This window comes from Neofelis nebulosa, chromosome 7, assembly GCF_028018385.1.
Source record: "Neofelis nebulosa isolate mNeoNeb1 chromosome 7, mNeoNeb1.pri, whole genome shotgun sequence".
NCBI lineage: Eukaryota > Metazoa > Chordata > Mammalia > Carnivora > Felidae > Neofelis > Neofelis nebulosa.
The window spans coordinates 123,079,861-123,104,754 of NC_080788.1; the positions used below are offsets into that span (position 1 = coordinate 123,079,861).

At 44.6% G+C, this 24,894-nt stretch overlaps 1 protein-coding gene across 3 annotated transcripts in view; it reads right to left on the bottom strand.

Moving 5' to 3' along the window:
- Positions 1 to 24,835, bottom strand: part of POMT2 (protein O-mannosyltransferase 2) — a 43,738-nt gene extending 18,903 nt beyond the window's left edge. Inside the window, exons 1-9 of one of the 3 annotated variants that reach the window (XM_058739822.1) lie at positions 24,363 to 24,835; positions 18,924 to 19,008; positions 13,295 to 13,399; positions 11,180 to 11,288; positions 9,339 to 9,447; positions 7,241 to 7,400; positions 5,813 to 5,919; positions 4,837 to 4,919; positions 1,972 to 2,081 (exon numbers count right to left, since the gene is read on the bottom strand). In XM_058739822.1, the coding sequence (XP_058595805.1) occupies positions 1,972 to 2,081; positions 4,837 to 4,919; positions 5,813 to 5,919; positions 7,241 to 7,400; positions 9,339 to 9,447; positions 11,180 to 11,288; positions 13,295 to 13,399; positions 18,924 to 19,008; positions 24,363 to 24,820 (1,326 nt within the window). In that variant the 5' untranslated portion in view covers positions 24,821 to 24,835. Of the gene's footprint in view, positions 1 to 1,971; positions 2,082 to 4,836; positions 4,920 to 5,812; positions 5,920 to 7,240; positions 7,401 to 9,338; positions 9,448 to 11,179; positions 11,289 to 13,294; positions 13,400 to 18,923; positions 19,009 to 21,137; positions 21,457 to 24,362 lie in introns of those variants that run through there. The other 2 variants (XM_058739823.1, XM_058739824.1) reach the window with 2 other exon arrangements.
- Positions 24,836 to 24,894: the final 59 nt, after the last annotated feature.

Genomic DNA, 24,894 nt, shown 5'->3' on the forward strand with positions numbered 1-24,894 from the left:
CAGCTCCCCATAGAAGGGTGAGCTATGGTTTTCTGCCCTGACTGTACATAATGACTCTTCTGGAGAGCCTCAAACCAAAACAAAGGCACAACGAATGGGCTCCATCCCAGATTAATGGAGTCAGAGGTGCTGTGCGGTGCCCAGGCATCAGAATGTTTTAAAAGCTCTCCAGTGGGTTCTAAAGTGCTAGAAACAAATGGAGAATCAGGAATGAGAAACTGATACTAACACCCAACACTCTGGGTCAACTTTCTGGTACACTAGTAAATTAAGGAAATAATAATAAGGAATTTTGAAAAGCAAAACTTTTTTGCAAAGTAAAGATACTGGTCATTTTTCAAGAAGAGAAATGTCACTCCCAGCTTCTCAGAACAACAGCCTGCCCTGGAGCCTGCACACCTCCCCTCCCCTCCACTCCCCGTCCCTGTGGCTGAGACTTCTGGCCCCACCACTTTTCAGAAGTGATCTCAGTTAGTTACGAGGCCCTTTACTGCCATCCAAAGACCTCTTTCTTAGCCCTCACCTTCTCTGAGGCCTTTGCAGCACCTGAGCTGCTGACCACCCCTCCTCCTCGGGACACTGTCTGTCCTGTACTCTCCTCCAACCTCCCTGTTCACAACTTCCTTCTCAGCCTCTTCTACTAGTGCCCCTGGGAGCACCTCTTACCACTGCATAAGTATTGCTGCTCTCTAGGGCTCCTTCGCTGGCTCTCCTCCCTCTGCACACCCTTTTTGGGCAATGCCACACATCCTTCTGTGTTGCTGACACCCATGTGCTACACACTCAGATCTCCTTCCTGAAGACAAGCCCACAACCTAAAATACACAAAGGAAAGTCATCTCCAGAGCTATTCTTCCTCCTCCATTTCTGACTATGGTGAAATAGCATTATCACACACACACCTTGACCAACCTACAGACTTAGACATAGCTCATCCCTGACAGCCACCAGTTTGGGGGCTCTAACACTTGACCTGTAAAGTGTTTCCTGAATCAATTCCCACCTCTATCCATGGTCTTTGCCTCCATTCATCATCCTCTGTCATGATTATTGCACCCTAACTGGTTCCTTGCCTCCAGTCTGCTCTTCCTTTCAATCCATTACCCTCCTGCTGGAGTTACCTTTCTAACCTAAAAATCTAATCACATATTATCATGCCTTAATAAATCTCAACGCCTCACCAGTGTCCACAGAACAAAATCAAATCTACTGTAACATGGAAGGCCTCTACACAACCTGGCCTCCCCAAACTCTCCCGACATCCTGCTCCTCCCTCTCAAGCACTGTCCACCACAGCCACACCCGACACCCTGACATGGACACAGTGTCACTCACTCAGGTAATAGTCGTGGCTAATCCCCCAGTGTGCATGTCACACATATTATCTCGTACTTTTAACCTACACAGCAATGCCATGATGGAGAAAGGCACTATTTATTTTCCTCAGTTTAAAGATGAGGATACTGAAGCACAGAAAGGTTAAGTAACTTGCTCAAAGTCATATTCTAGTGGAACCAGGATTCAAACCCAGATAATCTAGTCTGGTTCCCAGGTCTGTGTTTGTAACCACAATACTTGACTCATCATCCATGGCATGCCAGGCACTGTGCTAGGTGCTTGCACCATCAGGAAGTGGCCATCAAATAGCAGAGAGACGGAAGGAAGCACTCACAACTCAATGTGGAGAGAGTTATCACATAGGCTTACAAAGCATGCCAGGCAAGCCTCTCATGCGAGAGGCACCTACCACAGTATCGAGTGGAGGTGGGTCATGGTAATCAGAGGGAACACCTACGCTGAAGTCTCAGAGAGCTGGAGCTAGCTAGAGGAAAGAGCAGGAGGGTGCAGGAGGAAGCCTGTTTCAAGTGGGGAAAACAACAACGAAGGTAAAGGACAGTGGGGCAAGAAAGAACAGCGGGTTCAGTCATGGGAAACACTCTGGTATTGCTGCAATACAAAAGGCTCTCTGACCTGCTGCTGGCGGGCGCCAATGCCCTCGGGGTAGAGGTGCCTGTGGGAGTGGAGATAGCCGATGGCCATCCGCAGGTTCTTCACGGTGATCACAGAGCCATAGGCCAGATCTGGGAGGAAGGAAGACAGTGAAGGGTGTGAGCAGGCACAGTGGCTCGACTGCCCCTGACTGGGAGGAGCCCCTGAAACCAAAGAACTCACCGACCCTTTAACAGACTCCACTGGCCCCGCGACCACCTAAAGCAGGATGCGGAGTTACCGTCCAATTTCATCAACTCAAGTGGGAGTTCGCTACAGGGTCTTACCAGTGCCCTCACCCCCCTTCCCTCCTCAGGACTTCAGAAGCAGCTGGTATTAACAGTGCACTATAATAATCAAAGCACTATTTCTAACAGCAAAAGATTAGAAACAGACTGTCCTTCAGTCAAAGTCTATACATACAATCAACAGAATAAAGAAGAAGACATTTCATGTCCTAGCTAGAATATTCTTCAAGATAGGTATAATGTTATGATAGACTGTTAAGATAATTTTCATTTTGGATCTTGAGAAACTTAACAGAAGACCATGGGGGAAGAGAAGGGGAAAAATTTGTTATAAACAGAGAGGGAGGGAGGCAAACCACAAGAGACTCTTAAATACAGAGAACGAACAGGGGGATGGGGGCGGGGGAATGGGTGATGGGCACTGAGGAGGGCACTTGTCAGGATGAGCACTGGGTGTTGTATGTAAGCCAATCTGACAATAAATTATATTTTTAAAATAATAAATAATTTTAAAAAATAATGTTTACTTTTGCAAAATCCTTTTGTGTCTTTTGAATCTAATACTATATAATAAAGTTCAACGGGTTCGTTGTTTTTCTTTTTAGCTCTGAATTGAAAAAAAAAAACAAAAAAACAGAGTAAATAGCTTACCCAAGAACATCCCCTCTCCCTGCAGGCCCTGGATTACTGAGAAGCCTCTTTTCCTTCTTACTGTCCCTCTTCTCAGTCCCTTGTAATCTGGCTGCCCTGCCAACCCCCGTCCACTGACACAGGTCTCACTCTGCCAGTGATAGGCTACTCCCATCTTCCTTTGTTCATTCTTCCTTTGTGCCAATTACACAGTGGATCCAAAGCTGGAGGAGGCCTGGCTGTGGCCCTGGGAGGGCCCAGTCTTGGGGAAGGTGGCTATACACACTAATGAACACAGGACAATGGGCAAATGCTCCAGTAAAGGAGTAACAACATGTGACATGAGGGGAGCCCAGAGCAGAGTAGGATGAATTCTCATCCAAAGAATAAGAAGAGTCTGGCTCGATGGAAGAGATCACAGCTGATCTAAGCCTTTTAAATACCGGGTAGGAATCTGCTAAACCCCACAACTCCATTTTTCTATGTTCTCACTCAGGCTAACATATGCAGCCCTATACACTGATGACCATCTTTGCTTCTTGAAATGCTCTGTTCTCCCTTTTCAATTCACACTCCCTCATGGACTGTCCTCTACAGACTTTCCTAACCCCCTTCTTCCTGCATTCCCCGGTGACCTGACTTCAACCCTGTTCTCTTTCTCTTTCTACAGTTTCCGTACAGACATTGGCCACTGTCACAGTATCAATTACTCCTTTAGTTGGCTGATTTCTGCTTTGAAAGCATCAGCTCCAAGCCCACTGGCCCCATTGCATGGATTTCTCCAAACGTCTCAAACTCTCTACAGCAGAACTCAATGTTTGTCTTTCTAAACCAATTTTTAACCTGCTTTCCAATCTCTCATTCTATCCATGGTCTTGGTGGGCCCCCTGTGTTCTAGGCACTGTACAAAGCACTGGAGAGACTAAAAGACAGTCATGCCTCCAAGAGACAATTACCTGGGCTCAAGTCCTCAGTGACATCTTTCCTTCTCTTTCCATGTCCGATCTCCCCTCTACATGCCCATCGGCCCTACTCCTACGGCTGCTGCCATGACGCCCAGCTCAAGTCCAGGGGGTATCCTCTGCCTCCAATTCCCCCCCATCCCTAGCCATCCTATACTTTGTCATCAGTGTCACCTCCCTATAGCACAGCCTTCCTGTCCTCTTCCCTACTCAAAGGCCCCCACTGAATCTCCAATGTCTGTTTATGAAGTCAAACACCCAAATGTTTCAAACCCTCATAATCTGGGCCCAACTTATCCTTTCAGCCTGATCTTCCAATCCTTCTCTGTGGATAATCTGCGCCTTATGTTGTGTCCTGTTCTTGGCCTTGATCATGCTATCCCCTATGCCCTATATGCCCTCTCCTCCCTTTCCACCCATTCAAATCTACCCATTCTTCCAGAGACTGACTCCAAGGCAACTCAGTCTATGAGCCCATGATGCCCTCCAACCCTCTAGCAGAAGTGATCTCTTGTACCCTTCAATTCACATAGCTCTGTGTTCCCTCTTTATATATTTAACACATACAGTCACCAGATCCTATCCTCTGGAGGGCGTCTATCTACAGCCTCCAATGTGGCAAACGTGCTCAGTTCTGATCTGTGAATAACTGGATGGATGTGAGCCACAGGATACCATGGTGGAAACTGACCACTAGCACTGGACAGCCTTGCCCTTTCACCAGATTCTCTCTGGCTGGCTTCCCACAGAGCTGACTTGGATGCTTCCACAGTCACAAATAAGTCATTCTTTAGCAGCAAAGAGCTCGCTACTCAGGGTGTCTTTCTCCACCCTGTGTCCCTAGTCACTCTCTTGAGTGCCTGCCTGTACCAGATCTAACTGGATCTTTCTCCCAGTTCACCATCTATAGGCTAAAATAACTCAAGCTATCATACATGTCTTTTCCAATTCACCTCTCCAGAAAGGCTTCTGCCCTTCTACTTTCATAAAGGCCAAGAGATACTCACGTTCAGGGATGGAAGCATTATGAAGGTTGTTGCCTGAAAGCCGGGCCTGGAAGGCAGAACTGAAGAAGCCATCACCAGGACCACTGTGGGGAAAGGAGAAGAGAGACAAGTTCATGGAGGGAAACTGCAATTTCCTGGGAACCCTAGGAAGAGTTCTGTACAATCGGTTTAAGAGAGGGGCGCCTGGGTGGTTCAGTCGGTTAAGCGTCCGACTTCAGCTCAGGTCACGATCTCGCGGTCCGCGAGTTCGAGCCCCGCGTCGGGCTCTGGGCTGATGGCTCAGAGCCTGGAGCCTGCTTCCAATTCTGTGTCTCCCTCTCTCTCTGCCCCTCCCCCGTTCATGCTCTGTCTCTCTCTGTCTCAAAAATAAATAAACGTTAAAAAAAAAAAAATTTAAGAGAATTACAGTGGAGTGGTGATGTGGTATCATGGGAATGACACAAATAATGGAGGTGGAGACACAGGGGTCCAAATCCCAACTCAGCCACTTGCTAGTGAGGTGATCTTCAGAAGCACCTCACTTTGTTTAGCCTCAATTCCTCATTTATAAATTGGGTTATTTAAAAAAAATCAAAGAACTCAAAAATGATCGTGATTGAGATAATATGTACAAAATGCTGACATTTAGTATCTACTTGTTAAATGGGAGCTGCTGCTGGTGTTGCTGTGATAATTATCCTCCAACCACACGATTTATTCTGGCCCATCCCTGTTAAACATAGGGACTCTGTTTAGGGATAAGGGGAAGCTTGGCTATTAGGAAATTCTCCTCTTCCTTCAGGTCAGGGTGCTTGCTTTTCTGAGCCCTCTGGATACCCAGAAGATAGAACATAGGAGGAAACAAACAGGTAAAACCTATCCGTCTCTTTAATATCCCAACCACAGACCCAGGAGATCACATGCCCCCCCCTCCCCCCCATGGGCTTAGAGGCAAGAGGAAGACTATAAGCGAGAGGCTAGAAAGGCTCTGCTGTACCTTTTGTTCAGCACCATGAAGTGAACAGCGTAAGTGGCTGTGTAGAGAGTCAGGGGCAGCACTATGAGGCACAGGATGCGAGCAGTCAGGTGTTTTCCCACAGTCACCTGCAAACAGAGCCAGTGAGGGGTGCTGGGCAAATGGGGCTTTATTCTACCTTATACCTTATATGCACATTATACATGGGTTTTTATGTATCAATCAAAATCATAAAAGATGGAAAAACTAACAGCCAACAAGAAAGAGTATGTGGAAACCCTAGCCTTTTCATAACACCCCACCACCTAAGCACTGCAGGGGGTTGAACATGGGCCAGCCCTCTGCTACCTGCCCGGGCCCTCACCCAGGACCTCAGCCCAGCACTGTGCCAACAGCAAGACACTGCGTGCATCTTCAGCCTCATCACTCATTAGTTCCCTCTGCACGGTCACCGTGCTTCCAGTACTATGCCAGCCCCACCCATCACACACATAATTGCTCCTTATCTTAACATCAGGTCTCAGCCTCCTCCCAGAAGCCTTCCTGGACCACATGACCTGGACTCATACCCTCCTCTGTGCTCTCACAGCACTTTTTGGCTGGAGTAATTGCCTGTTTAATTATTTCTCTCTCCATTGTCTCTGGAGAACAGGAATCCTTATTTTATTCATCTGCATATTCCATGCTTCACACTTAAAGGGTAGTCTGTCTGTATTTTCTGAATGAATAAATGAACCTGGAACTTTGGCTCAGAGGTGATGGAGAAGCATTATAGCAAAGTAGTTCAGGCCTGGAATCAGCTTCCCCTAAGTCTGAATCGTAGATCTACGTTTTACTCTTGTATGGTCTTGGGAACATAATTACCTCTCTAGGTCTTGATTTCCTCATTTGTAAGGAGAAGGTAATAACTACCTACTTCATAGGACTGTTATGGGAGGTAAATGAGATAATAAACTAAAGCATTTTGCACAGTGCTTGGCACAGAATCAGCTAATAAACTCTAAAGTAATAAACTCTAAAGGCCCTTATTGGCCTCCAAATCTGGAGACCCTGGGTGAGAAAAAGAAAATTGTGAGTTCAGAAAGTCATCCTACCCAACTGACCTAACATCCCATGCAGCCAGCATCTGCCATATATTTGGCATGAGCCCAGCTGGACAGAATCCCCTGGCTAGATAGTTTGTAGAGTATGTGAAAAATATCGCAGAAACAAATGCCAAAAGAAAATTCCAAGGATGTTAGTTCATCCTCTCCCTTTACACCTCTCCAGCTTCTCAGCCATGGCCTACTTTCTGCTGTCACGCTGCCTATGGACAGTGGCCAGATGGATCCCACCTCGGGCCCAGAATACAGCCACTCCATCACCTGCACCAAAGGCAGAGAAAGGCCCCTGGCTCTGCTGAGCAACACCACGGAGCAATGACATTTCTACAAGCACTTGAGTTCTCACCACTGAAAGACTGAGGTCTCCAAACAGGTGCCAAAGGTCTGAAATGGTGTTCCACCCCACTTGCAGGATGATAAAGAGGCCAACAAACTTGACCCCTAAAGCACCAGCCAGATTAATGCCAGTCAGGCTGAGCCAGAACCACCAGGGGGCAGAGAAGGGCCTGAAAACCAACAAGACACAGAGTTCAGTTTGGCAGCTGGGACCAAACTCAAAAGCAACAGCAATAGTGGGGAAGGGCAGAGGTTCTGTGACTCTGAGAGGCTGTGCCTGCCATCCTTCTTGAGGGCCCCTAACCTCAGGGGACCATGACTTGGCTCCAAGGAGGATGTGGTCACATGCAGGAAGCCATGCGACAGTGAGGAGGATATTTTTCTGGGGAGAGGGGTCATAGCTTTCAAAGTAAGCAGGCTTATTCTTTAGTAGTGACCAGTCAAGAAGAAAGAAAAAGAAAATCCAGAGAATCCCACTGATTCAGTCAGCCATCTCCTTGGTGTCACCTGTGGACCTTGAAAAGCCAGCAATTATTGAGTGCTTACTATGTGTCAGGTGCTGTTCCTAGTACTTTATACGTATAAACTCTTTAACCTTCACTATAAGCACATGGAGGTAGATATTATTATCTTCTTTTCACACAGGAGAAAACTGAGGTACAGAGAGGGTAAGCAGTACAGCCAGCAAGTGGTGGATGGAGCATGGTCCTAACCCCGGCAGCCGCTTCCAAGGTTTGTCATACTTACAGCACTCTGTGCTGTGATTTTCTGATTAGCTGGCTGCCTCCCCAGCCAGAGTGAAGTTTCCTTAACTGCGAGACCTGTGTACCTCTGTACCTCCAGCTCCTCACACAGTAACCTGGCACATAGTATGTATTCAAGAAATGGCAGGTAGAAGTGTATGTGTTAGAAGGAGAAGATAACCCAAAACCACAGGGAGATGGTAGTCACTGGATCCGGCTTTATTAGCATAATATAATTTAATGAGCCTGGCCATGGCGAAACCAAGTTGACTCCTGGAAAAGCCTAGTTAAAGTCAGCTCTTTTGGTTTGAATAGAATGAATAACCTACTCTACTCTCTAGGGGCAGAAGGATGATCTGGAAAAGACTATTCTGGAGGAAGACCAGACCCTCCAGAACAGCTCCAGAACTGACCAGTCCTCTTGATGGGTATGGATCATTTAAGTCAAACTTTATATATGTTATTCCCATTGGTAGGTTGGGACTGGATGCAACCACTGAGGGTAGGGACACAAATAGTTCCCAGGCAGCTTATGTCCTGATGCCCTCCCCTCTGGGACAGAGAATGTGAAAGATAAAGAAGAAAAGATAAAGAAGAAAGATAAAGAAATGCCCTGGGATCTCCTAACCATCTTTGGTGCCAAGGGGTGGCTTAGAAAATGGTGGGGTTAAAAAAAAAAAGAGGTTAGAGTGGGAGAGAGCCAAAACATAAGAGACTCTTAAAAACTGAGAACAAACTGAGGGCTGATGGGGGGGTGGGAGGGAGGGGAGTGTGGGTGATGGGTATTGAGGAGGGCACCTGTTGGGATGAGCACTGGGCATTGTATGGAAACCAATTTGACAATAAATTTCATATATTTAAAAAGAAAGAAAGAAAAAGAAAGAAAGAAAGAAAGAAAGAAAGAAAGAAAGAAAGAAAGAAAGAAAGAAAGAAAAGAAAAGAAAAGAAAAGAAAAGAAAAGAAAAGAAAAGAAAAGAAAAGAGAAAAGAAAAGAGAAGGAAAGGAAAGGAAATGGTGGGGTGGGGGAAGGCATTAGGACTCCTCCATGATATCCACAAACCCCTACCCAAATCTACCGCCATTGTAAAAATAATAATAATACTCTTAAAAAAGACAACTGACATTTTCTTAATCTCATGTAAGGCAAAAATACATAGAAAACATTTTAAAATATATTTTTATGATCTAAAATGGGCAATCTAAGTTCTAAAAAAAAAAAAAAAAAAAGTATGCTTGCCTTAAGTTCAGCTTTAAGACAAGTCCTGAAGGCATCTACCCTGTCTCTGGCCATTATAGAAATTCTGGAGCTTCCACAGCTTCTGACCCCACCCCCATGCCAACCCCTGAAAAGATGGTGTTTCTGACCTGTTGGCACAGGAGTTGTACTTGACCATGCTCAGCATAGCAGCCATGATGAAGAACATCAAGATGGGGTCAAGGAGGATGTACTGGGACAGAGTGAGGCATCCTGTGTCTGAAAAACACGAGCTCAGTGGTCAAAAATGTAGAAATCAGAGATGGGCCCCTCTGAGAACCAAACACCCCAACAATAAGAAATAGTGCCCCTTACACTTAATTGCATGTAAGCATTTATGCAGTCAAGACCAGATAAGCCACTGAGTCACCAGAGAGGTGGAAGGCCACAGCTTTGGGGTACACCGAAGCCCAGGAGTAGGAAACTGTATCTCACACTGCTTTCAGACCCATGACCCAAGAAAGGACCATGTCATTCAATCAGATGGAGCAGTCGTGAGACGAGGGCTCTTCCTCATTTCCACCAGCAAACGGGGAATTCTGCCGCCCTGCTTATGTAACCGCAAACTACCTATACCTAGGGTAGAGTCTTAGGATTTACATGAAGTCTCTGTTGGGAGCTGATCCTCCACACAGGCACCAAAGTATCGTTTTTAAAACAAAATTTCATTACATCAAGCCCCTGCTTAAAGCCTTCAAAGTCTTGCCATCTCACTCAGACTAAGCAACCCCTCATGAGAGCTGCCAAAGCCGGCACAGTCTCCCTCCCTGTGCAACCTCCTCTCCCAGCACTCTCTGCCTCACAGACTCCACTATGGCCACACTGGCCTCCTTACTGTTCCCTGAAACCACTAAGTGCTGCCTTGTACCAGGACCACTGAACATGCCGTTCCCTCTGCCTGAACACTTTTCCCTCAGATCTCTCCATGGGTTAATCTTCTGCTTCACTCAGGTCTCTGCTCAAGGAGGTCACCTCCTCAGGGAGCTGCTCACTGGCCACCCTACCTACAACAGAATCCCTCCCCATTACTCTCTCTCTTATACCACTCTATTTTCTACATTGCACTATTGTTGAAGTTGTTACATTTCAGACTTACTAATTTACTTGCTTATTTATCATCTGCCCCACTTGAAGGTTAGCTTCATGACAGCAAAGTGTCTCATCAGCATACCCTCTGAGGCCAAAAAAAGTGGCATGGCACAGAGGAGATGTTTGAAAAATAGTTATGGAACGAAAAAAGAATAAATGCTGAATGGGTGAATAACTGAAAAAGGAAATCAAAGACATAATCTTCTATAGAAAGGCCCTATAATCTTGCAACATATCTGTCAGAACAAAGCCAGATTCACCCATGAAATACCCACCTAACTTGGCCTGGACTTCCTTAAATGTAAGTTCTATGAAGTCATGAACTCACTTTCACAAAAACAAGAACAGCACAGGATCAATTTCTGTGGATCGGCTCTCATTTATCCATGTGAGAAATAGCCACAGAAAATATTTAAGTTCTCATTTTGCTATCTCCTGCCACCCAGCTACTTCTGAGACATCTGTACTTGCATTCAGTTGAAATCAGTTACCGAATGCGAACTTATAGTAACCTGAGAGAAGCAGAACTAGAATCATAAGCCTCCTTCAAATACATAAATGCACACACGCACACACACAAATTTATCTTCTTATCTACACCAAAGTCAAATGTGGATAACTTGGAGGTAATCTATTCCTTGGGATTATGTATGCGAGCTCTCTCCTCTAATAATATAAAGGCTTGCTACATACAACTATTCATATATGTAAATATTACTGGTGAAGAAAATAAGATTTGTAATACTTCACCCAATCCTAAAGTTACTGGGCCCACGGATAGGATCCTTAAATATATTGATTTCTAACTATATTCATACTGTGGCAGTCAATTTCCTAAGAAATATGGTATAAGACAACTTACCAAAGGTGAGAAGGGCAGCAGTGAGCAGTGCTGCTGGGAGGGACTTGGACAACTCCAATACAATGAGGTAGGCAAAGGGGACCAGCAAGGAACCAAGGAAAGCACAGAACTATGGAAGGAAAAGAGAAGCAGTCAAACAGCCAACTAAGCTAAGTATCAGAGACCTACTTGACTTGGTACAAACTAATGTTTAAAATGAAGGACTTTGGGGCGCCTGGGTGGCTCAGTCGATTAAGCATCCGACTTTGGCTCAGGTCATGATCTCACAGTCCGTGAGTTCAAGCCCTGTGTCAGGCTCTGTGCTGACAGCTCGGAGCCTGGAGCCTGCTTCAGATTCTGTGTCTCTCTCTCTCTGACCTTCCCCCATTCATGCTCTGTCTCTCTCTGTCTCAAAAAATAAATAAACATTTAAAAAAAACTTAAAATGGAGGACTTTGATGCAGGCGTGACTTGGTGACCTGAAATCTCCTGGAATATCTATAAATAAGAAAGGGCTGCTGTGACCGTGAATCGTCATATCAAGCAACATTCATGTGCCTACTGAGCACCAACTTGAACACTGATATGAAATCAGCAAAGTTCAGCCAAGTAGGTGTGGGCAGGATGGCACAGTGGTTTCAAGTAGGGGACTCCGAAGTTGGACTGCCCCATCAACTGCCAGCTGTGACCTTGAACTAGTGTATCTCTGAATCTCAGCCTCCCTATCTGTGCAATGTGAAAAATAAGGGTTCCTACCTCATAAGGTTTTCTCTGGAGATTAAATGAGCTAGTTTTAGTAGCACACACAAGGTACTCAATAAACATCAGCTTCTATTACAAAACTGTGGGTGCAAGTTGAGAAAGACTTCTCTAAGGTGTTTTCATATTCTAGAGAACTCTAATGTTATTTTTGTTATTTCTCCCTTGGCTCTCTTCTTCGATCACACCAGAAATCACTCTTTAATCTACAGGTTGCATTTTGATTCTGGAAAAAAGATTACCTGACACTTAAGTATCTGGAGAGCTGTGTTTTGTTTTGTTTTGTTTTGTTTTGTTTTGTTTTGTTTTGTTTTGTTTTGTTTGGAACCACCAGCCTTCTCTCCACCTCCCTACCCTGTCCATCAAAAGTAAATAGACAAGCTGGGGGAATGGAAACTCTTACATCTTGGTTGCCACTTTTTATCAATAGAAAGCAATGTATCCTAGTGTGAAAGAATACAAGGCTGTTATATTTGGCCTTCTCAATTTCCACAGTAAGTCCATAGTGAGTCAGACCTATATCCAATTACGTATGCTATGTGATGTTCAAAAGTCACTAGGAGGACACAGAATCACTTAAGAATGTGAACTTGAGGGTAGGGGAAAACCTTGTTTAATATGGTATGACCATGCAAATCATCCAATGGTTAGCCCAAATAAGCATATAGCATTTATCCAAAGCGTTTTGAGCTCCTTAAGGAGCTTGTAAATAAATACAACCTGTTTGAAAGCTCCATGTCAGAGGTCCGATTTTGCAGGTTTCATTTAGCTACAGATAAGGGTCCCCACAGAGTTGGGTATTTAGGCCTGGCCATGCTTCATCAAGGCTGGTGCTGGGACTGGGGACAAACATACAGCCTCCCTAAAAGACTGGAAAACCCCTTTTGGGTGCCTGAACCCTTCACAGGGAAAGAAGCAGGGGCCTGATGGCAGGGGTGTAAAGATGCTAAAATCTTAAGAAGGGTCCTCAGAGGTAGGCAGTGCTCTAGCAGTTGTGGCCATGGAGAGGGATGATGTGTAGCCTGTCAATGTGCTGAGGCCAATGTCAGGGCTGCAGGAGACTCCTGGCTGCCTGGGTCCTAGGTTACTCTCTAACTCAACATCTGAAGCCTCACATGGGCTGGGCAATAGGTGACACTGTGTGCTTGCTCCTACCTATGCAATCTCGGTATTATCTGCAGCCTCCCTTCCCTTCTTACTTACCCAGTTCTGAATCTCTATGCCTGAATATCTACTACAGGATGTGGGTCCAATCATCCTCCCTTCCACTGCCACATAAAGTCCCTCTGTCTACACTTGCTACCCTCCAGGGCTTCCAATTATTATGTTCTGAGTGTGGCCCCGGGGTTCAGTCTAGAGCAAGTCAGGAAGCCTTACTCCTCTCATTCCCATGTAGTTGTGATGCTCATATTTATCCCCGGGCTTCTGGAACAAAAAAGTACCATCATACCCACTCAGGTAGCCAGCAAGACCTATCAGCATCTGAGGAGAGAAGGAGAACAAACAAAAAGATGATGAGAGACTTTTAAGATTCCTCTGTCCCCTGAATTTCCCTCCAGCTGCACCCAGACTTGGTTTCCCTTGACAACTGTCCACAGGAGTTGCCAATGTGACATTTTCTCCTGCAGCTGTTGCAGAGCAAAGAATCGTTTGTCCACAGAGCTCTTTGCTTGAAACAAATCCTCTCTTGTGTTGAGGCCAAGTTCTTGGGAATAGGGCAGATTGAACATTTAGGAAGAAAAATCCCACAAAGAAAAATCCCACTGGCAAGGCCAGTGAGGGGCTCTCTCGTTCAGCCTTCTTTCATTTGCTATGAAATAAAACGTGACAGCTCATGGGGGAAGCCATGGGCAGGGGCTGATTCCTGAAAGACCGATCCACTGAAAGGGAAATGAGATTCCAAGTCAGAATGAGGATGGAGAAAAGTGGCCAAGGAGTTACATACTAGGAATGGGCAGAAGGGAAAAAAGAATGCTAAGACAGACAGACTTTCCCAGAGGAGAAAAGTCCCAGTGGAAAAAATACAAAAAGGCCAGAGACCAGTTTCTCTTATTTCTAATATTTCAAAGGAGGGCAACCTTGGCACATTCCAAACCAGAACAAATCAACTATTATACTAAGACTGAGATTTGTGAGTCCTTCAAAACGTTCAAGAAGATCAGCTCCTTCATGTCTATCTTTCCATGGCTATCGACAGTGTAAAAGTCTAGTTTCCACACAAGCAATCAGAAGCTCCTAAGACCTAAAAGGTGTCAGCAAATACCAAGCATTTTTAACAGCCCCAGGATGCCCTAGCTGGACCCCTATGCCCCAGTTAGGCTGTGTGGAAGAATAGAGTACATTGGCTGTATTGAGAAAGTCCCTCCCTGAGACGCTGCTCGTGGGTCTGGACCACTGGGTCTAGATCACTAACCAGCTCCTGTTTTACTTTAGTTCTAACCAGTTCCACTCTCTATAATTCCATGGCAAGGAACAGAAGCCAAAATGCTTATAAATGATTACAAAGCCTTGTTAAAAAAAAAAAAAAAGAAAAGAAAAGAAAAGAAAGAAAAGAAAAAGGAATCCTAGGGCTCAGAAGATAACATAACTAATTTAATATAAAATAAGAGAAGGAATTGAAAAGACGGAACTATCCAAATACCTAGATGGACAAAAACCAACAGGTGGCAATTAAATGGATGCCCCTTCCCACCTGGGATTTCAGAAGACAAATTCGCCTGGAGTTGGTATAAATTCCCAGACTGCTTGGCTGGTCTGCTAGAGTGAAGAAATGCACAGATGGTTTGCATCTCAGCTCTCTGATTGCAGACAACACTTAATATCTCTGAGTAATAAAACCTTCCTTGCAGGGGGTTGGGAGGATTAGAGACAGGGCAATAAGTCAAACGCTGGCACTGTGCCAAACACCAGTTCCCTCACAGTTAAAAGGGTAGCCCTTAAGGTTAAAAGTAGCCCTGAGCTAATTTTCTAACTAACTCGTTCAAATCAATAATAATAATAATAAAAATAATAATAAAAACCCTACTAGAATAATGGGAAAATTCATAGAAAACAAAATAATAACGGCTAATTAACATATGAAGAAAATGTTCAACTCAACTCATAAAGACATGCAAATGAAAACAGTGACACGCCATTTTTCATTCTCAAATTGGCAATGTTTTGAAAGTATGATCATACCAGCGCTGGCAATGGTGCGGGGAAAACAACGCTCAGACACTGTTGGTAGGAGTATATATCACTATAATATTTTTGCAGAAGAACTTAGCAATAAGTAACACAAATTTAAGTGTGCATATCCTTTGACTCTTTAGTTTGGCTCCCAAGAAACTTTTAGATACACCTACATAAATAATTACGAAAAGAGAAATGTACAAGGATGTTCATTGCAAAATCTTTTGTAATGTCTGAAAACTGGAAGTAACATAAATGCCCACCAATTGAAGACGGGTAAAATAATTCATGGCACATCTGTATAATAGAATAATATACAACATTAAAAAGAATGGACAGCAACAGCCATAAGGAAGGATGAGATCATGCCATTTGAGACAACATGGATGCACCCAGGAAGTATTATGCTAAGTGAAATAAATCAGACTAAGGAAGACAAACACCATATGATTCCACTCATAAATGGAATCTAAAAAAAATGAACAAACAAAAACAGAATCAGACCTATAAATACAGAGAACAAACTGGCAGTTGCTAGAGGGAACGGGGTGATGGATGGGCAAAATGAGTGGAGGGGAGAAGGAGATACAGGCTTCCATCTATGGAATGAGTAAATCATGGGAATAAACAGCACAGCATAAGGACTACAGTCAATGATATTGTAATAGCAGTGTAACACCACAGCTACACTTGTGAACACAGCATAATGTATAAACTTGTCAAATCACTAAGTTGTATACCTGAAACTAATGTAACATTGTGTGTCAACTATAATCAAATTAAAAATAAATTAAATAATTTTTTTAAAAATGGAGCACATTTTATGTACTAACATGGAAAGAAGTTAAGATCTATCATGTTTAAAATAGAAGTTGCTGAACAATTTTAGTCTGGTCTGATTTATACATGTCAATTGTTCGTGTATATGTATAAATATACACACACTTACATTTGTATAAAGAATTTCTAAGAAAACATTTAAGAAACTAATAGAAATATGGGGAAAGGTAGCTTGTGACCTTTTACTTTCTTCTGTGCAGATCAAAATTTTCACTACGTGCAGGCATTTTTCTTTAACCCAGGGCTGGGGGCCAGTGTGGAATAGCAGGTATCAGCCTCAGTACTGCAGGAGAAAACTTCCCATTTGCAACTTCAAGGGGCTTTCTGAGTCTTTGACTGGTTTGGCCTTAGAACCTATGAAAGCTGCTGTGTTCATCACTCTCTTTCAACCAGGCAGAGCACAGGACCATCAGGAGATAAATCGGTGGGGCAGGGGTGGTTTAGAAAGAAGCCTCACATTTCTCCCTTCACACAGGGACCAGATGTGAAGCAAGGAGGGCTTAAGTAAAAACAAATCAACCAATATTCCACATGCTTCACTGTGCTTAGCACTGGGGGACTCCAAAAACACACAGGCAGTCCCCAGCTGGAAAATTGTGCTGGCTCTCCTAGGAAAAATCTCCTCCACTGCTAGCCCAGTGCAAACATTCAACACATTCCACTGCTTAATTGTATAGTAGTAACAGATGTCATCCGAGTACTGGGGCAAGGCCAGTTTCATGAGGCAGTGTGGTAGAAGAGTTGAGAGTAGACACTAAGCCAGCCTAAACCTTGACTCTGCCACTTAGGAGCTTTCCTCCCTATGGCAAACTTCTTTTCCTCCCTGTGCCCCTGTTTCCCCACTGGCAAAATGGAGATACAATGGTATCTACTTCATAGCTTATTCTGAGGATGACATAAGATAATGTATGGAAAATAACTAAAACAGACTAAGTTTTCAATTGCTCTGATTTTTATTGCTGTTATCTTTAAAAGGAGACAGAAAGAGGCATAATATTTTCTTTTTTAAAACTTTTTTGAATGTTTATTTATTTTTGAGAGAAAGAGAGAGTGCAAATGGGGGGGTGGGGGGGTGGGACAAAGAGACAGGGAGAGAAGAATCCAAAGCAGGTTCCAGGCTCTGAGTTGTCAGCACAGAGCCTGATGCGGGGCTGGAACCCACAGACCACGAGATTACGACCTGAGCCGAAGTTGGACACTTAATCAACTGAGCCACCCAGGTGCCCCAAGGCATATTTTCCACTCTGGCTCTGGGCTCAGAGCTAATTTTGAATTTTTATTTAATATTTATTTTTGAGAGAGAGACAGAACATAAGCAGGGGAGGGGCAGAGAGAGGGAGACACAGAACCCAAAGCAGGCTCCAGGCTCTGAGCTGTCAGCACAGGGCCCAGTGTGGGGCTCGAATTCACGAACCATGAGATCATGACCTGAGTCGAAGTCAGATGCTTAACTGACGAGCCACCCAGGTGCCCTGTGGGCTCAGAGCTAATTTTGAAATAAGCCACCATCCCACCACCCCCTCCAACCCTCCCTGGCCCCTACCCAGTGCTCTTGCGCCCCTAAGCCTGCCTATCACAGCCTACCACCCCTGTCTCTCCTCACCCATGCCTTCATCCCCAAGTACTCCATGCTCCAAGATGACTCCCCAACTTCCTAACAGACGAGTTCCTGTCCCCTTGGTGCTAATGATCTCAGCCTTCATTTAGGAAGAAAAGGCTGATCCATTAGCTTTCTCAGAGGTGCTTGTTTTTAAAAGACTAAAATGAATTCGGATTGTGGGATTTCTAATTGTAAAACATGTGAGAGGTATAGGTCAAAGAATGTGCATGCTGGGAGTGGGGAGGAGGAAAGGTGTTGTGCTCCCTTGTAGACAGTCAGCTGCCCTAAGCAATCTCTGCTTTATGCAATATGTTCATTTTCTTCATTTCTTTTAGTTTTTGGAATTGAGATAAAATCCATATACCATAAGATTCACCAGTTTCAAGTGTACAATTCAGTGGTTTTCAGCATACTCACAAGGTTGTGTAACCATCACCTCCACCTAATTCCAGAACATTTCATACCCCAAAAGAAATCCCATACCCATTTGCAGTCACCCCCCAGTCCTTCCCCACCAGACCCTGGCAACTACTAATCTGGTTTCTGTTTCTGTGGATTGGCCTATTCTGGACATTTCATATAAATGGAATCATACTATGTGGCCTTTTGGGTCTGACATCTTTCACTTGGCATAATGTTTACAAGACTCATCTATGTTGTAGCATGTATCAATACTTCATTCCTTTTCATGGATGAATAATATTCCATTGTATAGCTAGCTGTACCATATTTTTTAAATATCCATCCATTGGTTGATGGACTGCCTCCCCATTTCTGAGCCCAGAGGACTCCTAAAAACACCAAAGATTTACCATGTAAGCAGCTGGACTGGAATGTCAGGAATTTCTTTCCACAAACCCAAGAATTATTTTTTTTCAATATATGAAGTTTATTGTCAAATTGGTTTCCATACAACACCCAGTGCTCAGCCCAAAAGGTGCCCTCCTCAATACCCATCACCCACCCTCCCCTCCCTCCCACCCCCCATCAACCCTCAGTTTGTTCTCAGTTTTTAAGAGTCTCTTATGCTTTGGCTCTCTCCCACTCTAACCTCTTTTTTTTTTCCTTCCCCTCCCCCATGGGTTTCTGTTAAGTTTCTCAGGATCCACATAACAGTGAAACCATATGGTATCTGTCTTTCTCTGTATGACTTATTTCACTTAGCATCACACTCTCCAGTTCCATCCATGTTGCTACAAAGGGCCATATTTCATTCTTTCTCATTGCCACGTAGTACTCCATTGTGTATATAAACCACAATTTCTTTATCCATTCATCAGTTGATGGACATTTAGGCTCTTTCCATAATTTCCACAAACCCAAGAATTAAATACAAGATTGAGACTCTGCTCCAATCATTTGAAGAGAGCTGTCAGTCATCATACTGCTTACCTTCCCCAGAGGTGGGTGTACATCAAAGAAAAAGGTACGGTTGATATAATAACTTCCCATTTTTCCAAAGTGAGTCTCATCCCAACTAAAGGAAAAATAGAGAAATGAGAATTTTTAAATTATCATACAATCCAAATAGCCATAATACAACATTGTTAAAATTACAGTTAAAACCAAAAGCTATAAGTTTTAATCAGTTAATGAGAAAATATGGATTAAAAATTTTTTGACACGTTGGGACATGTAGCTGGCTCAATTGGTAGAGTATGCAACTCTTGATCTTGGGGTCGTGAGTTTGAGCCCCATGTTGGGGGTAGAGCTTACTTAAAAAAATTTTTTTTGACACAAGTAAGTGGAGGAAGACATCACACTGATAATTAACCTTTATTGAGATAGATGAGAAAGGTTAGCAAATATTTACCAACCAGTTATAAATTTAAGTGAAATCTATACTTATTCTGTAGCTTGAGCTTCTATTCATTTTAATAGAACAGAGTTTTCCTATGAAATAAAAAGGCTTGAGGTAAGGGTTTTCTCTCAAGTCTGTTACCTTCTGACTCCGAGACTACTTTGCTACTAGAAAGCAGATTACTATTGCTATTACAAACTACACCGTGAGGCTATTGAACAGTAAGAGACTACAAACTGGTTGTCACAGGAGTCTAATTCCACCCATTAACCCTCTGATACTTAACCTGCTGACTATGAACTCACTGAGCTTATTATAATGAACTTATCAGTATATAAAAATTGAGTTAAGAGCCTACCTAGAAGCTATCCTCGCTGCACAAATTATTAAGCAAGTAAATAAGTGATTCTAATATGTTAGCTTTTAAACACAATGCAGAGATCTTGTTCTTCTATATGACCTTTTCACATCCTGCACAAAGACTTTACGGAAGCAGCCCAGTTACTCCGGTACAACCTGGCTATTTCTGTCAGTTCCTCCCTGCAGCTCAGAAGAACGGTTGCTTTCTAGGGACTAGCCATCCCCAGAACAGCTTCCATAAGCAGTTATTACCAACCTACAACATAAGGGGCAAAACATGCTTTTCCCCAAAGTGTAGGGCTCTTTTCTTCTCTCTTTAACTCAGTGGGTCCAATAGTAAGGCAGAAGAGTAAATCTATTTCTGCATCTGTTTGCTTAACGCTCTGCTTGACACAAGTGAGAACAGTGGCATGGAGATGTCAAAGAGAGAAGTAACTTCTGAGCAGTGTGACAAAATGGATTTGCAGAAAGAAGAGAAATCAGTCCCAGTTCCACCACTTACCAACAGTGCAACCTGGCAAAATCACCCACCCTCTCTGGATCTCTGTTCTTATCTACACAATGAAGACAATAATATCTGCTATGTGCCCTTCACAGGGAAGTATTAGGACTCAATTTAGAAAACATGTGAAAGAACTCTGTAGACTATAAAATCCCATACATTTATAAACTGTTCCAACTGGGCACTATTTAAACTGCCCCAACACCTCTGGTTAGTGTTGAGGTCTGTTTGGAAACATATTGACAAAGGGGTATGAGATTTTTACTTCAAAAATTTCCCAAGTAAAACTAGTAGTAACATTCACATCTCTTCTTGGCTTTTATTGTGTGTTTGTGTTGGTAGAGACGATCCTCCCTGACTCTCTCTTGCTCCTACAGACCTTGCTGGGTATGCCAAGAATGCAAGGTCCTGGCTGCTCTTCACTCAGGCCATTTCTCAGGATACGTTTGCAGAAAGGCAACCTTGAGAGAAGAGTTAGCATCTTCCTCCGGGACAGAGGGCACTCTTGTTTACTGCTTGTTATAAAACAGTGGATTCCCCAAGCTCAGTATCCCTCAGCTGTGAGGCAACCCACTGCACGTGCAGGCATTCATTCAGATCCATGGCATCACATGGGAATTTGGGAGCAAGAGGAACAGATGCCCACCTGCTGATGCTCTCATCCTGCTTGCTGTGCCATGAAAAATAAAGTCTTTTGTCTCTGACCCAGTACTTCGTCTTCTGCCAGCATCCATAAAACAATGACAGGCTAACTTACTAGTTTGCAAGTTGGGTAAAATAAAATCCCAGACCCTGACTGTGGTCACAAGCATAAGATGCTGAGACATACCTTTCCGTAAGAGAAAGGACAAGGGCCCCATAAGCCGGGAATGGAATCTGGTAAATAAATGCCCTTATCCAAGTGGTGGGCAAGGAAGGTAGTAAGAGTCTCCCACCATCTTACCTATTAATGAGGCTGAATGGAGAAAGAAACAGTTTGAATGCTGCCTTGGTTACTGCTCACTCTTCTGGCAAAATAAGAAAGAGATGTAATCATGACAATGGGGCAGCAAGCCTAGCAGGCCCAGCCAAAAGGCAATATGCATATGGCTGCTGAATCAAGGCGTCTCCAAAGCTTACATAAGTGGTGCCAGCAGTAAGGAGATCTTGCTATTCAATATAGAAAATTGGGGCAAAATGAACACATTGAAAGCTCCTTGGGTGAGCTGTGTGCTCAAGAGTAAATGTGCCTTGCTTAGTGGCTCAGAACCACTCTCTCCCTGTGTCCCATGATCCCTCCTCCTCTACCACAATCTCAGCTGTGTTAAAACAATAAAATAATAAAATAAAATAAAATAAAATAAAATAAAATAATTAAAAACCAAGGTCTCCCTCTCCCTAAAGGGGACTGAAGGCCATACACATGTATCCTATCCCCTGCATCCAGCACTCCACAGTCTCCACTGGGGAATGGCATAATCTTTGGATGGCTGTCACTATAATTACCGATGCAGGCCTATTAGATTTATAAGTTCAAGGGGGAAAAAGCACCCAAATTCAACTGGTAGGGTCTGAGCCAAGCTCCCAGTGGGGAAGGAAAGGTAAAATGAGCTGTGGGTAAGGCCCCTATATTACTATTGTGGTTCCCACAGTGGGATGTATACTGGCATTGATCCTATAAGTGTCAAAGGGGATTATCCCATTCCGGAACTGCTGTGTGTTGAGTGGTGATCCTATCCTATCCTGGGTGGTCCAGAAGAAATAATATAAATCCCAAGGAGGGAAAGTGAAATCACAGCCATAAAGACATAGGGCAGCTAGAGCCAGGAGAGGTCATTCTCCAGGATTACAGCGCCATCTGCTGGACACAGGTACCAAGCACATACTATTTAAAAGGGACAGCTATCAACCCACTAAGCCTTTATTAAAACTGAGTGCCTGACTCATGAAGGCCTTAGGACTCTTTGGCTTGATATTGCCACTTTGGGGTGAGTCAACTTAGAATCGAAGGCTACAAGGGAAGGGCTCAACAGGCTTGCTGGTCAAATGGAAGTGATATAGCTGGCCTGGCCCTAGGGGCATCTTGATTTTTTATAAGAGGTAGGAGCTCCCACTTTGGAGAAACTATCTTCCACTCCGCCACCTGAAGCAAAACCACTGGCTCAGTGGAGTCTTGATTCACAGAGGTTCCTCTCAAGGCCTGGTTCATTGATAGCGTCCACTGGGCAGCAACAATCATCCGGTCTCAGTGACAACTCTGGAAGGCCAGCTGTAATAATGGTTGATGGGGACAATTGGTTGAATTGAAAGTCATCGCTCTTGCCTTACACAATAGTTTTGAGAAACAGACAAGTTATACTTTTATTGGCTCTTGGGCTTTTACCATTAACCTAGCTTCTGTGTGCCACCTAGAAGACTATATACTGAGAAATTTAAAACACTCCTCTTCAGAGCCAAGAACTGCGGGGGAAAATGTCATGGCTTCCTGTCAATGGGACAATCTGGATCACTCACACAGGTGCCCACAGTAAGGACCAGTATTCTGATAAGACTGACTGAAATCAAGCTGCAGATCAAGCTTGTACCAAATAGACTCCTGCCATTGCCACCTGGATTCATGAATGCCCCAGGCATGGAAACACATCTATCATCATGGACTGGGCACAAAGTAAAGGACTATATGTTTCTGAAGCAGAAGCCATCACTGTGTTGTGGTGACTTGTGACTCCAGCCAAAAGCTGACCAGTTTGTCTTGCAATAAAGGAGGCCACCTCGCACTGGGCATTGACTCTGCCCACTCCAAGGAAACTAACTGTTTTAGGACTTTGTTCCCCTCTCCGGGCTATCACTGGTGCCTTACTGTTATGGACACTTTTTCAGGTTACAGTGTTGATGATGCTGTTCCAGTCTAATTATCTGACTCCACATATGTCATTGGGGTCCTTGAAACTAAACAATGTCATTCCAAACCATCGACAGTCTGACAATAGTGCACTTTTTTTTCCCTAATGGCCACATAATAATGAACCAATAGTCAAGGTACTTGATGACATTCCATACTCCCTACCCTCCACAGGCATTTGGTATTGTCAAGCACAGAAAGATTTCTAACTCTGCTTCCCTCACCTCCTCCTGGTTCACACACCTTAGTTAAGCAGTTTGGTCACCTAATGCAGTCATCAGCAGAAAGGGCTCATCTCCTCTTGGCCAACAACTGGGTAATGATCAGGATAAAAGAGGTGGAGAGTTATATAAACCTATATTTTGAAAATTTTAGATTCTTCCTGGACTATTCCTGAGCATGATTTGTCCTTCTTTCCCTTAACAACTCCAGACCAGCAGGGGAGAGGGAGTGGGAGATTCAAACTTAAGCCAATATGCTGATGTTCATCCTACTTCCTGCCCCATGAGTAAGTCCTTTATCTCTGACCCAGGAGTCTTGTGTCCTCTGCCAACACTCATGAAACAATAATAGGCTAATTTATTCACCTCCCAGTAGGATAGCCCAGATAGGTTGATAGCTGGCTTTTTGGTCAAAGAGTTCCATTTCTAACATTCCCTACACTAACTTTCTTGTCAGGGATACTGACAAAACATGGTATCGCTTGTTCGCTAATAAATTAACCATTTTCAGATTGTATAAAACTTTTTCTCCTTCTAGTTGGAGACTTTTTAAACTTATCTCATGAAATTTGAGTCCAACAAAATAAAGCCTTTAAGAACACATGTCTCTCCTCACAAAAGGGCCCCAGACCTGCTTCCTGAGACCCCTGTCATCATTCCTGGACACACAAATTGTCGTCCCCTCTGCCCAGGATGATTTTTGCCTCCCATGATGCCTGGAAATCCTGCAGATTAGGAACTCAGGCTTTAGGGAATTCTATACTAAGAATTCCCAATCCTCCTTGAAAGTTCAAAGCACCTTTAAAAGCCACAATCTGAAAGACCGCTTTATCGGATCTTAAGGAATCCCACTGCCAAAACAAATCCCACTGCCAGAGCAAAAAAGACTTCCCTCACAGAGACTGCGCCTGGCCAAAAGCAACCTCCAGAAACCTGTTTCCCACTCCAGCGCAGCCCCGCCCCTCCTCCTGTGATTCCCGCCCCCTTCGTGCCCCCGGGCCAATCAGAGGGCGCACCCCTCCCACCCGGTTGCCATGGGACCCGCCAAGTCCCTCCTGTCACTCACCAGACGTGCGGCGGCTCGTCCAGACGGTGGAAACGGGTGGCGAAGGACAGCAGCGTGACCAGGGCCAGCAGGGCCCACCGGCCGGCTGCCTCGAAGTGCCGCGAGCCCCAACCAGCCCGTTTGGGGCTCCGCGCTGCAGGCTTGGCGGTCTCGTCCGGGCCCACAACCCTAGCAGTCTGGGGCCCACAACGGCCCCGCCGGGGACGCAGCTCGGACCCTTCCGGGCCTCCGCCCACCGCTGGTGGCATCCTGCCCCTCCTCAGGATCGCCCTCCGGCCCACCGGCACGCTCGGTCTTGCGAGCGGCCCGGTCAAGAAGTCATCCAGGTCCAGCTCGGGGTGCCCTGGGAAATGTAGTTCCCTGCGCCGGCAGCGGGCCCCGGGGCCCCGGCCTCTGGGCTGGGCAGGGAGTGCGGTCGCCGTCCGGACCGCTAAGAGGCGGCTAGTGACGCAGAGCATGACGGACCGCGCGGGCCCGGCGGGCCGGCCAGGGAGAAAACGAGCTCAAGGAACTGCAACTCCCAGCAGCTCCG